This window comes from Bos taurus, chromosome 3 (genome assembly GCF_002263795.3).
Source record: "Bos taurus isolate L1 Dominette 01449 registration number 42190680 breed Hereford chromosome 3, ARS-UCD2.0, whole genome shotgun sequence".
Taxonomy (NCBI): Eukaryota; Metazoa; Chordata; class Mammalia; order Artiodactyla; family Bovidae; genus Bos; species Bos taurus.
In genome coordinates this window covers 108,005,792-108,022,328 of record NC_037330.1, presented here as the reverse complement: position 1 = coordinate 108,022,328, position 16,537 = coordinate 108,005,792, and the positions used below count along the sequence as shown (strand labels likewise).

The 16,537-nt window shown below is 48.5% G+C and overlaps 1 protein-coding gene across 4 annotated transcripts in view; it reads right to left on the bottom strand.

Annotated features, from left to right (window-relative positions):
* The window catches only part of INPP5B (inositol polyphosphate-5-phosphatase B), a 54,775-nt gene extending 39,598 nt beyond the window's left edge, over positions 1 to 15,177 (bottom strand). For 2 of the 4 annotated variants that reach the window (XM_010803802.3, XM_024990225.2), the window contains exon 1: positions 5,094 to 5,180. In XM_010803802.3, coding sequence (XP_010802104.1) covers positions 5,094 to 5,145 — 52 coding nt within the window. In that variant the 5' untranslated portion in view covers positions 5,146 to 5,180. Of the gene's footprint in view, positions 1 to 5,093; positions 5,181 to 5,348; positions 5,500 to 11,102; positions 11,214 to 12,845; positions 12,876 to 13,009; positions 13,108 to 13,897; positions 13,993 to 14,407; positions 14,478 to 15,125 lie in introns of those variants that run through there. The other 2 variants (XM_002686466.6, XM_059885193.1) reach the window with 2 other exon arrangements.
* Positions 15,178 to 16,537: the final 1,360 nt, after the last annotated feature.

The following is a 16,537-nucleotide window of genomic DNA, read 5'->3' as shown; positions in this document are numbered from 1 at the left end:
AGAAAAACATCTATTTCTGCTTTATTGACTATGCCAAAGCCTTTGACTGTGTGGATCACAATAAGCTGTGGAAAATTCTGAAAGAGATGGGAATACCAGACCACCTGACCTGCCTCTTAAGAAATTTGTATGCAGGTCAGGAAGCAACAGTTAGAACTGGACATGGAACAACAGACTGGTTCCAAATAGGAAAAGGAGTACGTCAAAGCTGTATACTGTCACCCTGCTTATTTAACTTCTATGTAGAGTACATCATGAGAAACACTGGGCTGGAAGAAGCACAAGCTGGAATCAAGATTGCTGGGAGAAATATCAATAACCTCAGCTATGCAGATGACACCACCCTTATGGAAGAAAGTGAAGAGGAACTAAAAAACCTCTTGATGAAAGTGAAAGAGGAGAGTGAAAAAGTTGGCTTAAAGCTCAACATTCAGAAAAGGAAGATCACGGCATCTGGTCCCACCACTTCATGGGAAACAGATGGGGAAACAGTGTCAGACTTTATTTTTGGGGGCTCCAAAATCACTGCAGATGGTGACTGAAGCCATGAAATTAAAAGACGCTTACTCCTTAGAAGGAAAGTTATGACCAACCTAGATAGCATATTCAAAAGCAGAGACATTACTTTGCCAACAAAGGTCCGTCTAGTCAAGGCTATGGTTTTTCCAGAAGTCATGCATGGATGTGAGAGTTGGACTGTGAAGAAAGCTGAGTGCCGAAGAATTGATGCTTTTGAACTGTGGTGTTGGAGAAGACTCTTCAGAGTCCCTTGGACTGCAAGGAGATCCAACCAGTCCATTCTGAAGGAGATCAGCCCTGGGATTTCTTTGGAAGGAATGATGCTAAAGCTGAAACTCTAGTGCTTTGGCCACCTCATGCAAAGAGTTGACTCATTGGAAAAGACTCTGATGCTGGGAGGGATTGGGGGCAGGAGGAGAAGGGGACGACAGAGGATGAGATGGCTGGATGGCATCACTGACTCGATGGACGTGAGTCTGAGTGAACTCCAGGAGTTGGTGATGGACGGGGAGGCCTGACGTGCTGTGATTCACGGGGTCACAAAGAGTCGGACATGACTGAGCGACTGAACTGAACTGAACTGAACTGAGGGCAAGCCCCAGGGGGAGGAGGAGACCTAGGGGAAGACTTGTAGAGACAGCACTGCACTAGTTCAAGTGAGAGGATACCAATGTGAACTACAGGGACTTAATCTCTTTAATTTTCAAAAGATTTTTAAATTGCAGGGAAAAAATGGACCAAATGTGGTTATTAGACATGGGGAGGGAAGAGTCAAGGATGACTGAGGTTTTTAGTGATTGTATTGACAGAAAAGAAACTGGAGGAAGGAAAGGAGTAAAGAAGAGAATGAATACGGAACTTGGAACAAGCCAGCCTAGGAAAGGCCCTGAGGAGTGCAGCCAGTTTCTAAGCTCTTGGAGGTGGGCATCTGCAAATCCTAAACGGGTTTCCCAGAGGAAGCACCCCCCATGCCCCCCCGCCAAATTTGAATTTCTTCAGTCCTATGAGACCTTCTAGGAGGCAAACTTTCACTCCTATCTTACAGAGGGACGAGAGGAAAGTCAGAGGTATGTCCAATGTGATACTAACATGCAGTAGGAAAAATAAAAATTAAAGTAGGCCACGTAGACATACACTTTGCTCAAATCCTCAGCCTTCATTTTGGAGCTTTAGTTCACATTTGCACCACTGGTAAAATCTACAAGTTTGTTACAGTAGATTTGAAGCAGCAAACAAAACAAGCAAGCTAGTGAGCGTCTATGTTTCCAGACTGTCTTTCCTCTAGTAAATATTGATGCCTCCCTCTTCCTGAACCTTCTGTCCCTGAGGACTTTCCTGTGCAAAGCACCCCTTCTAAGGGAATGTTTGTGGGTCATCTGCTTGCTCCATGCTCCCACTGTAAAATTCCACAACAACCTGTTTCCTGAAGGAGAGAAAAGTCTTCAGGGGGTTCTCCTGTTCAAGAAACAAACACAAGGAAATGGAGAAGGGAACAACACAAGAAGGAAGAAAAAGGAACACAGTTCTCTTTTGTTTAAAGAAACAAAGTGAGCCCAATTAATTTGCTTAGGAGCCAGCAGAGCTTCCCACAAAGGTGGAGATGATGGGCAAGAGTTCTACGTGTAAGATAAACATCTAGGAAAATTCATTTTCTGTGCTAAAAGGGTATGTCAGTCACACAGATTTTATTTATTAAGAGGAGGAGGAGCAGGGCGACTGACTGACCCCAGGGGCTGTTTTTCCAACATTCTCACTGGCTTCTACCCTAGTAATCTAGGTTACCCTTTATGCTACCCTGAGTTATAAATAGCATTCATTTCCTTTCTCAGGCCACACAGACTTCAATGCTTTATTTCCTGGGTCCAGGGGAAAAAATACCCATAGCACATCTCATTCTGAATTTGAGTTACTACAAAGCCATCACGTTTTGAATCAACCATGGAATCAGAAAACCACTTCAGAACTCTGCAATGAGTCTGTTGTTACCATTTCATTAAATTAGCCCAGAACAACCCCAATGGGACTTCTGAGTGGCTGCTTCCTCTCAAGCCCATAGCTCAGAGTCCTCCAGAACACAGCTCCAGGTCTTTGAGTGTGTGTAGGATGAGGCAGGTGAATATTTTACACAATGACAGGGTGAGCACTGAGTCAGAGGCAGATTCCCCAAGGGGTTTTCTTGATAAAAGCATCTTCAGTTGGCTAAACAGAAACAGGAAGGTATTTCTTTTTTTTCTTTTTAAGAAAAAAAAAAAAAAGCTACACCACAGAGCAGTTAACTAAGTGAAGAAGCAGAAAGATCCCCTACTTAGAACAGCTACTTGTCTGGGACCCATGCAAGGTCTTGGCACCTGAAGAAGCCAAGAGAATCAGATGAACAGGCTGTCACTCAACAAGAAGGCTTATATCTCACTTCCACATCATAACTTAGCTCAAAGATCCTGGTTTGAACCTGAGAACACTGACCCCAAACGAAAACTAGCAGCATTTCACTTTTCTGCAACCTCTACCAAGTTTAGCCTGACACTCCTGAATGCAGGAAAGACAAATCCAAGGGGAAAAAAATGGACATTTTGGAGAGATGCAGCCAAGTGAGATGTTTCCTTTCTCTACCAAAACAAAGGCAGAGAGTGAAAATCAGATTCACTTTGCCCCCCAAATAGCCAGACCTTGACTAGCCCCACAAGGTCCCCCTCCTGCTGAACCGACCCCACATTCACTCACCTCTGTGAATCATCAGATCCCTCTGACACTGTCAGCTCCCTGGAGAAGCCCTGTTTCTCCTGATGCATATCACACACAGCATTTTAAAGCAATGCTCGGGTTGGTTCCCGAAGCCATCAGGAAGTGGGTATTTTGATTACACGCATATTGGAAGCACCAAATTCCCTATCTGTTTCCCGCTGGGTCTGGACTGTCTGGGACATTCAGAGGCGGCCCCAAGGGTTCCCCCTACTTGTTGTAGATGACAGGACTCTCCTCTGAGACCTCTGAGACCAAAGAACTCTGCAAACACGCTACCCAAACAGAACTAGAGGTCCACGGCCATTTCTTACCAACTGTAACATAAGCAACTTACCATTTAATAGTGTAATCCCATTTATTGTAGGGATTATGACAGGGACAAATAATTTCAGATTAAAAATGAAACCAGCACCTTGACAGTAACTCTTCACCAGCATGCAGCTAGTTTGGGATTTTTGAAAGATCACAAAAGAGTCTGAGATCCGTTTGCATTCACGACCCCACAGCAGATAACTGCTTCAGAGCCATCCCGACTCCTCACAGAAGACCTCCCTCCATTCAAGAGATGAAGCGCTTCAACAGGATCCGGCGTGCTGGCCGAAAAGACAGAACCCACCTCTTTCTGCTGCCATTGGGCCTGTCTTCTGTCTGGATGCTGGCAGCCTCTTTCCAAGGGGCCAGGGAAGGATATGTTCTTAATCTTAAATTCTCACCTGTCCCAGTGCCAGAGCCCAGAATGTCATGGAAACTGATGCAAAAGCTGTCTCAAGATCAGCACTTCATAACTGAGATAAGCCCATGAGACGCAAACTACCAGCACCATAGGGTGCTGTGACCGCGTCTTGCGGCGGCTGCAAAGAAGGTAAAGAACAAGCGCGGAGGAAGTCCTCTGCTCACTTCGTTTCCTTTCATTTTACAAACTTGTGCAATGTGTTATTCCCCCCCGCCCCTCACAGTTTCCAAGCCTGGTGAGAGCAAGTGGAGTGCCGGCCCACGCTTACACAGGCACTTGACAGTTCTCTAGCAAGTGGCTGAGAAATGGGACACAAGTGGGTACTCACGGTCATGCCAAAGCTTGGACGTAACAGGAGCTGCACGGGCACACCCAGGAATAAAACATACCAGGGAGCCCCGGACAGAAAATCCAGGAGCTGGACAAAAAATACCTCCTCCCAAAGCACCAGACTGACCCAAATTTCAGCCGGGGGCCTCTCACTCTCCAAAAGACAATCTCCTGCTCAACAATCGGCCTTTTGTGCTGCACAGCCTTATCCAGCAAGGGCTGGGTGGGAAAAAAAAAAAAAAACTAGTCTCTTTTACCTGTAACCTCACCGTGGCCTCCAGGCCCAAGGTGGACAGGGCTCTCCTGGACTCCCGGTCTGCACAGAGTCCAATCTCTCAGAGGGGCTGAGGACCGACAGGAGAGCCAGGCAGCCCCAGTACACACACCAGTGCTCACCCAAAGGAACGCTGTGTGATAGGGAGTGCATCCCCAACACAAGTCAGACTCGAACGTCAGGATGGAGAAACTGAAGCTCAGAGAGGGGCAGCCACCTGCCCCGGGTCACACAGCGAAGCAAGAACAGAGCTTTACTACAATCACAATCCCGACCTCGGGATTCCTGAATACCCCCACTGGCCCGCGCCTGCCCTCATCACGGAGGGCTGAGAACTAACATCCCCAGAGCCCTTCGGACCCAATGTCCCCGCCTCCGTGGGCCAGGACCTTGGTCTTCGCCCCAGGCGTTCGTCGGACAACCCCGCAGACCCCGCCCGCCCGAGGGCCAAGCCCGCCACCACCCCCGGCTCAAAGCCCCAGCCCAGCTTCTCACCTCCCGCCAGACCTGCAGAGTCGCGCTCCCGAGAGCCTGCGGCGGCGGACATTTCTCTGCCAGCTTCCTCAAGCTCTTCATCTCGCTGCCCGAGCCGCTCCGCCCCAGCTCCGCCCCCCCGAGGGTCCCGCCCCCGCGTGCCACCCTCGCCAATCGAAGGCCAGCCTGCTTAGTAGCCCCGCCCCAAAACAGAACGGGGCCCGTCCCTGAGGCGAGGTCTCCTCCAATCACTTTCTCGCCTTCCAAGACCGATACCTGCCTCCGCCAATTCTGGCACGCCCCGGCCAGGTGCCTGGGGCCGAATTCCAGCTTTGAGGCGTGGGCGGCTCGGGCTCGGGCTCTGGCTCTGGGCACCTGTATCGAGACAGCCACCGGAACTCAGGATCTGGGGTCGCTGGGTCGAAGCCTGTGGAAAGAAAAAGGAGGGACTACTGAGCCACGGGCTTGAAGAGCCGGTTCCCCTCGGCACGGTTGTCCGTCCGTGAGCAAATCGATCAGCCTCTCGGGGAGGCTCCAAGTCTGTTTCCCTCTCGCACAGGGTGCACCTGAAACTCAAATACAATAATAAATATGAAAACAAAATGCTGTACCAAGATAGACCAGCACCACCTCCTCCCACCTGGTGGTAATTATGTGCCTAGGTCTGTGCTTCACAAGTATATTACGTCCCTAATTCTCACAACTAATTTAAGGAGGAAGGAAACTGTTATTCCGTGGCAATGATTATCCCATGGCAACTCAGCTCAGGTGTAGTCTAAGGTGGAAGAGTGAGTGGCAGAGTGGGAATTCAAATAGATGTTAGTGCTAGAGAGCCGGTTGGAGGCTTTAACTACCCATGATCTCCATCAGCAATTCTCAGGCCTCTCCAAAAAACACACTCTGTAAGTAAAAGCAGTGTGCTTGCTATGAAATACACCTTCAAGAGAAGCTCCATGGTTCCCTCTTAACCAGATTGCCATTCCTCTCTCCCAGAAATTCTTGAGTCCTCTCTGCCTCTCTCACTCAAACCCAGGTATGCCTGACTCCCAAACACTTGCTGTTTCCTATGCTATCTTCCCTGTCCCCCTTGTAGAACTGCATGACCCTGACCAAACTGAATTGGATTTGTAAAAACATCATAAATGAAAAGACTTGGGTTGCAGGACTGATTATGGCACTGCCAGACATGGCTTTTAAATTATTTTCAGCATTTACATGTTATTAACCCATACTGCACCTCATCTTAGCAGCAGCAGCAGCAGCACCTCATCTGATCCTCACAAAACCCTTGGAGTAGTAAGTAAGGCGAGTTCATATTTCCACTGTACAAATAATAAAGCCAAGGCTTGGGAATTCCCTGGTGGTCCAGTGTTCAGGACGCTGCACTTTCACTGCATGGGTTCAATCCCCGGTAGGGGAACTAAGATTACACAAGCCACTCAGTGCAGCCAAAAACAAAACACACACACTCACACACAACAATAAAGCCAAGGCTCAAAGAGATTAAATATATTGTTCACAACTAGGAAGTGGCAGAGCTGGGATCTGAACAAAATCTCTGGACTCCATGGACTTTGCAGGTATAGCTTGGGGTTCCAAACCTGGTCGTATTACTTCAACTGATGAATGACTTCTGGTAAGGCACCGTGTGTCAGTGTACTCTATCATGGATAAAACAGATACTTATACTTAAGTATTGCTCACAAGACTCAACAGAAGAACATGGTGGTTGTATGTTGTCTGACTATTTAGAAAAATGTATGGCACACAGTAGGTACTCAGTTCATGTTGGCTAATTCTTTTCTCTAACTGCAATCTCCTGACCAAGGCACTTCCACTCCCTGACCTTCTGTGCTGCACATTATTCACCAAGGGCTGAGTGGGAAAAACCTAGTTACTTTCACCTATAACCTCTTCTTGGACTCTGGTCCCTTTATCTATAAAATGTAAGGGTTGGGCAGATGGATTCCCAAGAGCCTGTTGGCTCTGAGAGTCCCCTCTCACCCAATTCCTTTCTGAGGAAGTCCATCATGACAGCTACTCAGAGAACTTGAGTTAGTATAGTTTCCTTGCTGGTTACCTCACATGTAGACCCCAGGAGTAGGGAAAAGGAGTAAGCCTAAGAGAGGAAAATCGACTCTTCTCTCTCTTTCATTCTCACAGATAGACATCAAGTTCTGTTCTTCCATTCAACAAATATTTATTGAGTGCCTACCAGGTGGTGCTAATGGTAAAGAGTCCGTCTGCCAGTGCAGGAGACAAAGAGACTCGGGTTCGATCCCTGAGTTAGGAAAATCCCCTGGAGTAGGAAATGGCAACCCTCTCTAGTATTCTTGCCTGGAAAATTTCATGGACAGAGGAGCCTGGCTGGCTACAATCATGGGGGCCACACAGAGTTGGACACGACAAAGCATAGGCACACAGCTAGGCACTGTTGTAACCACAGAGGGTTAAGTTGTGAACATAACCCAAACTCACTGTTCCCATGGCACCTTCGTTCTCATCAGTTTGGTCTCTCCAGTCCATCCTCTCCTCCCCATCCCCATGATGGCCCCTGGTCCAAGTCTCATTTTTTATGCCTGAATCACTACAAATACATCCCCACTGATCTCCCTGTTTGATGTTCCCCCCTTCTGCACCAGTTGCCAGAGGAATTTTCCTAACATGTAAATCCTGCTTTGTCATTCCTCATTTTAAAACTCCATCAGCTGTCCACAGGCTATAGAAAAGTCCAAGTTCTTTGTTGCTTATTTAAGGCCCTTCACGTACTATCTCTGTGGGCCTCTTCTGGCTCAGCTCACTCCACAGCTTCCTCCCACCGCAACTTCAGTCCCACCCAGTGACTTGCTCTTAACTCCAAATGTCTCTTTTCGTCCTTGTTGCCTGCTTGGTAAAAACCTCACTTGTCCTTCAAGTCTCCGTTTAAACATCACCTCCTACATGAAATCTTCCCTGAGCAGTTTAGATGGGATGGGTTGGCATGAGTTTAGGATGCATTAGAGCGAAACTCAAGAGGTCAGGCTCTGGAGGAGACTCTCTAATCCAGTCTAATGCTGCCTCTATTGTTTATGCTGCTGCTAAGCTGCTGCTAAGTCGCTTCAGTCGCATCCGACTCTGTGCGACCCCATAGACGGCCTCCTACCAGGCTCCTGTGTCCCTGGGATTCTCCAGGCAAGAACACTGGAGTGGGTTGCCATTTCCTTCTCCAATGCATGACAGTGAAAAGTGAAAGTGAAGTCGCTCAGTCGTGTCCGACTCTTAGCGACCTCATGGACTGCAGCCTACCAGGCTCCTCCGTCTACTGTTTATACCAGCTATGTATTCGGACAAGGCACTTACCCTCCCTGAACCTCAGTTTCCTCATCTGTAAGATGGAGATATAATACCTGCCTTGAAGGGCTGTGGTAAAGAAAATGAGATAATGTGCTGAAAGTTCTTCAAACAGTGTCTAATACACAATAAGTCCATGATCAGTGTTAGATGAGGAAATAGTTTCTGAGTTCCTACTATGTGCTGGGCATTTTCATATGTATTATCTCATTTAATTCCCACAATTCCCTGAGGAACATATTCTCTTTCTTTTTTTTCCTCCAAAATATTTATTTATTTTTGGCTGTGTTGAGTCTTTGTCCCTGCACTCAGGCCTGCTCTAGGTACGGAGACCAGGGACTGCTCTCTAGTTGCGGTGTGCAGGCTTCTCCTTGTGGTGGTTTCTCTTGTTGCAGAACACAGGCTTTAGGGCGCTCAGCCTTCAATAATTGAAGCAGGCAGGCTCAGTAGTGGTGGTGCCAGGCTTAGTTGCCCTAAGGCATGTGGGATTGAATCAGTGTCCCTTGCATTGCAAAGCCCCAGGATATTCCCTTTTTTTTTTTTTTGCCTTGCTGTGCAGCCTGTGGGATCAAACCCAGGCCCTCTGCAGTGGACCTCAGAGTCTTAACTACTGAATCACCAGGGAATTCCCAGGAAGATATTCTTTACATATAGAAATCTACAATCAAGCAAACTCAAAATTAGGTCAGATTTGTGGTTACCAGAGGGAGGGGTAACATAGGGGGGAGGAGGGATTACATGAAGGTAGTCAAAAGGTCTAAAGCTCCAGTTATAGGACAATTAAGTACTCAGAATATGATGGGGCTTCCCTGGTGACTCAGTGGTAAAGAATCTACCTGCCAATGCAGGAGACATAGGTCCAAATCTGGGTCGGGAAGATCCCCTAGAAAAGAAAATGGCAACCTACTCAAGTATTCTTGCCTGGGAAATCCCATAGACAGGACTTTGGTAGGCTGCAGTCCATGGGGTTGCAAAGAGTTGGACATGACTTAGTGATTGAGCACACACAGAAATATGATGTGCAACACGATATATCTAACTAACACTGCTGTATGTTATATATGAAAGTTGTTAGGAGAGTAAATCATGAGTTCTCATCACCAGGAAAAAATATTTTTTTCTATGTCTTTAATTTTATATCTATATGAGATGATGGACGTTCACTAAACTTATTGTGGAAATCATTTCATGAGGTATGCAAGTCAAATCATTATGCTGTGCACCTTAAACTTACACAATGCTGTATGTTAACTAGAGTTCAATAAAACTGGAAGAAAGGGAGGGACCTCCCTGGCAGGCCAGTGGCTAGGACTCAATGCTCCCAATGCAGCGGGCCCAGGTTCGATCCCTGTTAAGGGAACTAGATCCCACATGCAGCAATGAAGATGATAGATCCAGGGTGCCACAACTAAGACCAGTGTGGCCAAATAAATATTTTTTCAAAAAACCGTAAGAAAAAAAAAATCTACAAAACCAAGGTTCAGAGAGGTGATGCCCAAAGTCACACGGTTAAGGAACAGCAAAGACAGGTTTCAAATGCAAGAGGTCATATAGCTTCAAAGTCTATACTCTTGGCTGTTATGACTATTATTACTTTTTAAAAAAAACCGTATCAAATACTTTTTCTTTTTCTTCAAGATATTGTTCATTTGTATTCTTTTGTGCACTATCCATCTCCTTTGCTCAGTTTCCTATCAAAGCATTTATCTTCTAAAGAATTCATTTTTGATGCAGATATACTGAAGACTTGTTGTGTTTATGTAGGCAAAAATATCAATCAAGGACTATAAACTATTATTGCTTCTCATACAACTACCAATGATCATCATAAAACAAGTTATCCTTATTAGTTGAAGGTTTGGAGATTAATTTCCCCCTGCTTAGAGAATCAATCCTTTAACTCAGCATTCAAGGCTCTATAATTTTGTTTCCTTTTTGCACACTCCCCTGTTCGCATCCAGTCAGTCCACTTCCTGCACACCATGCAAATGAAGCTGGAGTGGCCAGACATTCAGGCTCCATGATGAGACCACAATAGAAAGGGAGCCCGCCCCCTCCCCCCCACCCCACCTCCGCCATTTCTGCAGAACAAAGATGCTGGCTAGGAAAGAAAGAAGTAACAGTGCTGGGTAAACAGCCAAGCTTCTGCACCTGGTGGCTCGAATTTGCATATTCTTTGACTGATCTTCTGATCTGAACAACTCTCCTTTACCTGCCTAGCTAATCTCCTAGTCTAAACAGATTCTGCCCTAGAGGCCACTAACCTCTCTCTGCTAGTGCAAAGCTAGACCATTTTCTCAGTTGCAGTGGAGCACAGGGTTCAAGGGCAGACCTGCCTTGGTTCTAGTTGTCATTGGCAGAGAGAGGGAAGATGGGCCTCTAGAAGCTGCTGATCTTGCTAATTTACTGAAGACTCTGTATTAGAATCACACCTCACCCCGTTCAGCCCTGCTCAGAGCAAGGAGGGCAAAGGGGCCCTGCTGGAGTTAAAACTCTGATCCAGAAATGGGAAAACAGAAATGCAAACACCATGGCCAGCTGGTGGCCTGGGGGCACTGTGACCTCATGCCAATAGCTTTAAGAGGGCACAGAAACTATGGAGTATGAGTTCAAAGTGTGCAAAGTCAACTGGTGGTGGGGAGGTCAATGCCCAGCCACTCCCTCCCCCCGCTGTCACAGGGAGCCTGGGGTCTCACCTACCTGGACAGGCCCTGGCAACTTCCTGGAGGAACGTTCTGGTGTGTGAACCAAAGGGGAGCTGGAACAGGAGGCTGAGCTCTGCTGTGTCCAGCTGGACGGTGACATCTGAACCTGTGCAGGGGAAGCAGGACATGAGCTCTTGGCTTCTGAGATGCTAAGGTGCATCTTTGGGCTGGAGCCCCCAGAATGGAGTATCAGCAGCCCAAGCTCCCAAAGCCCCTTTGACCCTTAAGCAATTGACTTATGGGTCAACTTAATGACTGTTGCTAGGACGATACGGAGCCCTTTGTACCCCCAGCTCCAAATTAACACCCTCAGTCTACAAGAGGGGGTGGACCTAGGCTCTGAAAAGCCAGTAAGCCTTGCCACAGACTTCTGGATGGAGACAGAAGAGACCAAGTTCTCAAACTATAGTCTACCCACTCCCCCAGCCCACCACCACCACCACCCAAGTGGAATGAAAAGCACACAGAGGTGGACGGAGGGGCTTTCTGGCAGTCAGACATGCTAGGCACTGTGAATACCATGCTGAAGAGATCAGCCTGTGGATGGTGTCTGGCTTACAGCGTAACCTGATCGCCCAAAACACGTGCTGAGCTAGTGAATAAGTAGGAGCAGTCTAGCAGACTGATCAAGAGTGTGGGCTCCAGGGTCTGTAGTCCAAGTTTGAATCCCACCACTTACTGAATTACCTCATTTCTCTGGGTCTCCATTACCTCATCCATAAAACAGGAATGAAAGCAATGATGACCTGATAGAATTGTGAAGAGAGCACCACCTGATGTGTGTAAAGCTCTTAGCATAGTACCTGGCCAAGATCATCTTTGACCAAGTATTCATTTCTATTATCAATACTTTTTATAATGACTACTACTTCACTACTGTGACTATAATCTAGCCAAAAAAAAAAAAAAAGTGAAGAGGAACTAAAGAGCCTCTTGATGAAAGTGAAAGAGGAGTGTGAAAAAGCTGGCTTAAAACTCAACATTCAAAATACTAAGATCATGGGATCCAGTCATCACTTCATGGCAAGTAGATGGGGAAACAATGGAAACAGTGAGAGACTTTATTTTCTTGGGCTCCAAAATCACTGCAGATGGTGACTATAGCCATGAAATTAAAAGATGCCTGCTCCTTGGGAGAAAAGCTATGACCAACCTAGGTAGCATATTAAAAAGCAGAGACACTACTTGGCCAACAAAGGTCCATCTAGTCAAAGCTGTGGTTTTTCCAGGAGTCATGTATGGATGTAAGAGTTGGACCATAAAGAAAGCTGAGTGCTGAAGAATTGATGCTTTTGAACTGTGGTGTTGGAGAAGACTCTTGAGAGTCCCTTCGACAGCAAGGAGATCAAATCAGTCAATCCTAAAGGAAATCAGTCCCAAATATTCATTGGAAGGACTGATGCTGAAGCTGAAGCTTCAATACATTGGCCACCTGATGCAAAGGACTAACTCATTGGAAAAGACCTTGAGCCTGGGAAAGATTGAAGGCAGGAGGAGAAGAGGACAACAGAGGATGAGATGGTTGGATGGCATCACCGACTTGACGGACGTGAGTTTGAGCAAGCTCCAGGAGTTGGTGATGGACAGGGAAGCCTGGAGTGTTGCAGTCCATGGGGTAGCAAAGAGTCAGACATGACTGAGCCACTGAACTGAACTAAACAGTCTAGCAAATAAGGTAGATATTAAACAGGTCACTATAGATAATTAGGACCCAACTCAGACTGAAAGGCCCACTCACCAAGAATGTAGAGCTCACCATCTGGGGACACTGCAGGGAGGGAAAGGAAAAGGCCCTTAGCCATTGAGCATCATCCTTGCTCCCACCACTCCACCCCCAACAAGGGCAGAAATGACCTGGGGGCCCTGAGGAGAGGGATCATCCCATCCCGCCCACTGTGGCACCTTCTTCCAGTGTGAAATCCCGAGAGACTGGCACGATCTGGTCCAAGGAGACATCGTCCCCAGTGATGGCCATCCTCCGGTGTGTATACAGGAAGAGACTGAGGGCAGGAAGCATCGTAAGGACAGGGTGCACGGGGCCATTCCTCCGGTCCACTGTGGAAGCCTCAGCGTGCTCGGCTCGCATTCTCTCCTTGGTCCCTGGGGGCTGTGCTCATGCTTCTCTGCACAATGGTGCCCATCAGAGACTGATGGGTTATCAAGGCTGGACTTGCCTCACTTTGGGAACCCCGCTTTGTTAGTAAAACCCATGTGTAATCCCCCCCTTGTGCATTCTAGGACTGTATATGACAAGAACAGGGTAATCCTCACCTCCTCCTCTCCCTCCCTGAACCTCAGCTTTTCCATCTGTAAAGGAAGGGTGATGGGTTCAAAAATGTCTAAGGCTCCTCCTTCCCAGATCTGAGACCCTGAGGGTCACTTTTCAGCTGTGAGAACTTTGATCATTATTCTCGCTGTTTCTGGGTAATAGGTGGGTGTTACTAGCAACATTTATGGAGCCCTTTTTACGTACTTCACAGCATTTTAACTACTTTATATGCAGAAACTCATTTTAATCTTTAGTTTGGACGCATTGAGGTTTGCTCAAGATGTAACAAAGCCTAGGTTTGAATCCAAGACAGTCAGGCCACGGGGTTTCTCATCAGATTTTGAGGATTATATGAGCTAATAATACATAGGGCTGGGCATATAGTGTTCAGAAACTATTAACTATCATTATTATAATTATTCTAGAAGCCTCAGACTCTGTCCTAGAAGGTGTGAAATCCAGCTGGAGGGATGATGGAAAATAATAAACCCAAACAGGCAAGGCCCAACCCCATCACTTACGCGTGTTCCTGGCCACCACGCTCCGGACGGTAGCGCACAAGTCCCAGGAGGCGGCTCTGCCTGCTGTCGCCCTCGCACAGCACACCTTGCACCGCCTGCCGCTCAGGGTCAAGGCAAAGGGAAAGGAAGCCTGCATCCAGGTCTTGCCCAACCCGGCCCGCCCCACCAGCCTTGCCCTGGCTTGCCCTGCCCTCACCCATGCAGTTTACTGTGTGACCCTGGGCAGGTCACTTCACCTCTCTAACCCTTCATCTGTGAAATAGGGATATCAACCCCCAACTTCACAGGGGGTGGGAGGATAACTGAGTATTTAAAGCATAAGGCAGAGAGTCCAAAACTGAGTACATAGTAAGTACTGGTTTCCTTCCCTCCACCCCCGCGCTCCCCCTCCCCCCATGGCACAGAGAGAGGGAGGCAACCAGAGAGACACGTAGACACCTGCCATTCCACTTCCCAAGCCCAGGCAGGGAGGCCCTGGGGCTGGGAGCTCCAGGCTGCAGGGAAGGATATGATCACGCAATACTCCCCATCAGCCAGGGTCTCCTGGATGGCCACAGATTGGTCCATGCTGGTGCACACCCTGGGGAAGGGCAGAAGGGAGGTTCTTTAGGTCAATATGTCACCGGGGATGTGATGGAGTTGCCTCTGAGGACCACCGGCAGGGATGGGGGGCTCTGCTGGGAGAAGGCGGAGGAGGCCCCATCCTCTCCCTCCCCCTCCCCCTTTGCCATCCTTTGCCTCTGATGCGAGGTACAACTTGCTATGCCGGCCTCTGTCCTGAAGGGCATCCAGTCGCTCCTTAGTGGGGTCCAGTCTACTTGCAGGACGTGTGGTGCCCTGTCCCATTACCGGAGAGGAGGCTATGGTCTTTACTGCTCCAGGACGGGGGCTCTGCCTCTCTTTTGGGGGAGCAGTGTGAGTTCTGCTAACAGCTGTCTGGGAAGTGTCAGGGGTGTATCTGCATGTATCTTGGGAAGGGAGTGTCTCATTCTGGACCAGGACTCCAGTCCTGTCCCTCTTGCCTTGGAGATGGGCAAGTGTCCCGTTACTCCTTGGCCCTCCCCCAGCCCAGCAGGCCACATTGCATCAGCCAAAGGCTGGGGGTGTCCGGTTCTGACAGCTTCAGGACAGGGCACCCAGCTCTCAGCTTGCCCAGTCCCTCCTGTCCAGCCCTGCCCTGGCTTCCCTGCCCCGCACTCACTCCTGGCCCCCTGCTATTGCCGCCTACCTCCTGAGCTGTCACCGCTGCTGGGTGTGCGGAACCTCGGCCGGGACCGGTCAAAGACTACATTTCCCAGCAGCCCCTACGCCACACGATGGTCAGCCAGCCTGCAAGTCCCAGCATGCTTGCCAATGTGGGGGTTGGGGGGCTCCTCCCTGCGCCCTCCGCCGCTCCGTTAACTCCTTAAGTCCTGTGGTACCCTCGGCTCCCTATTCTGGAAAGCTTTTCCTAAGGACTCCCCCCGACATCCTCAGCCCTCGAGCGGCCAGAGTTCCTTATCCAGGACCTGGAAGGAAGATGGTCACTTTAAGGGAAAACGTTTTCTCCGTTTCATCCTCAGCTCCTCGCACTCCAGGCAGGCCGACACTGGCCTCTGCTGGAACGCTTCCTCCCCAGGTACCTATCCTGTCCTAGCTTCAGGAAGAACAATACTATGAAGAACCACATACCCCCATTTTCCAGGTGGAGAAACTGAGACTCAGAGAGGTTAAGCGTCCTGACCAAGGTCTTGCAACTGAAACGTGAGACTCCAGCTTCCATGCCGCGGACACTGCCACCCACGGCCGCATTTCCTCCCTTAGCCTCAGCAGGGGTGTGTGACGGGACCAGCCCATCCTGCCTGCCTCATGGGGCTGTGTGGGGAAAAAGGAGGCCAACGCGCGTTGTCAAGGGTGTGACCGTGTTCATATGCAGCGCCTGTGCTGAGGCCCCATTCTCTCTCCTCCTGAGGAGAGACATCGAGGGAGGTCCCCCCCTCAGCTCAGCTCTCACAACAGCCTGAGCCTACACTTTGTTGTTTCCAGCCCTTTCCCCTGATTCACTGGCCACTGGGCAAGGCTTTCCTCCTTTGGGGCCTGCCCTTCTCCACCTAAGATAAGGAGGCTGCTCCAGATGGACGAAGGGCCAGCTCAGATTAGGGTATCCAGGACCAGTCTCTCCCAGTCTATTGGCCATTTCACTAAGCTGTAAGCTCCCTGAGAACAGGCTGTATCTTTTCCTTATCACTCCAGTGTTGTTTCTGGCACACAAATTCACCCTGAGAACATGTTTATTGAGTTAGTGAGTTATCTTAATGAGTACTTTTTCTCTTAAGCTCTGACCCAAACTGAAGGGTCAGTGCTGGGGAAGGAGTGACCATGTGACTTCTAGTCCATTCCCCGTCCTTTTCCCCTAAGCTCAGAGTTGCTGCCCTAGTGACCAATTTGAATAAGTAAATCTCTTTCAGAGAAAGTAACTTCTTCCCAATTTTCTTTTCCTGGAAATATCCACAGCACAAATGGAGCTCAAGTTTATTTGAATTTGGTTTCAAAGCTGAGTTGAGGACGAGGGGAAAGGGGATTGATTCAGATCCTTCGAGATAAAGAGGGCTGAGGTCACTTCAGGAAATCAGGGGAACCCCAATTCCAGCCCCTCTCTTT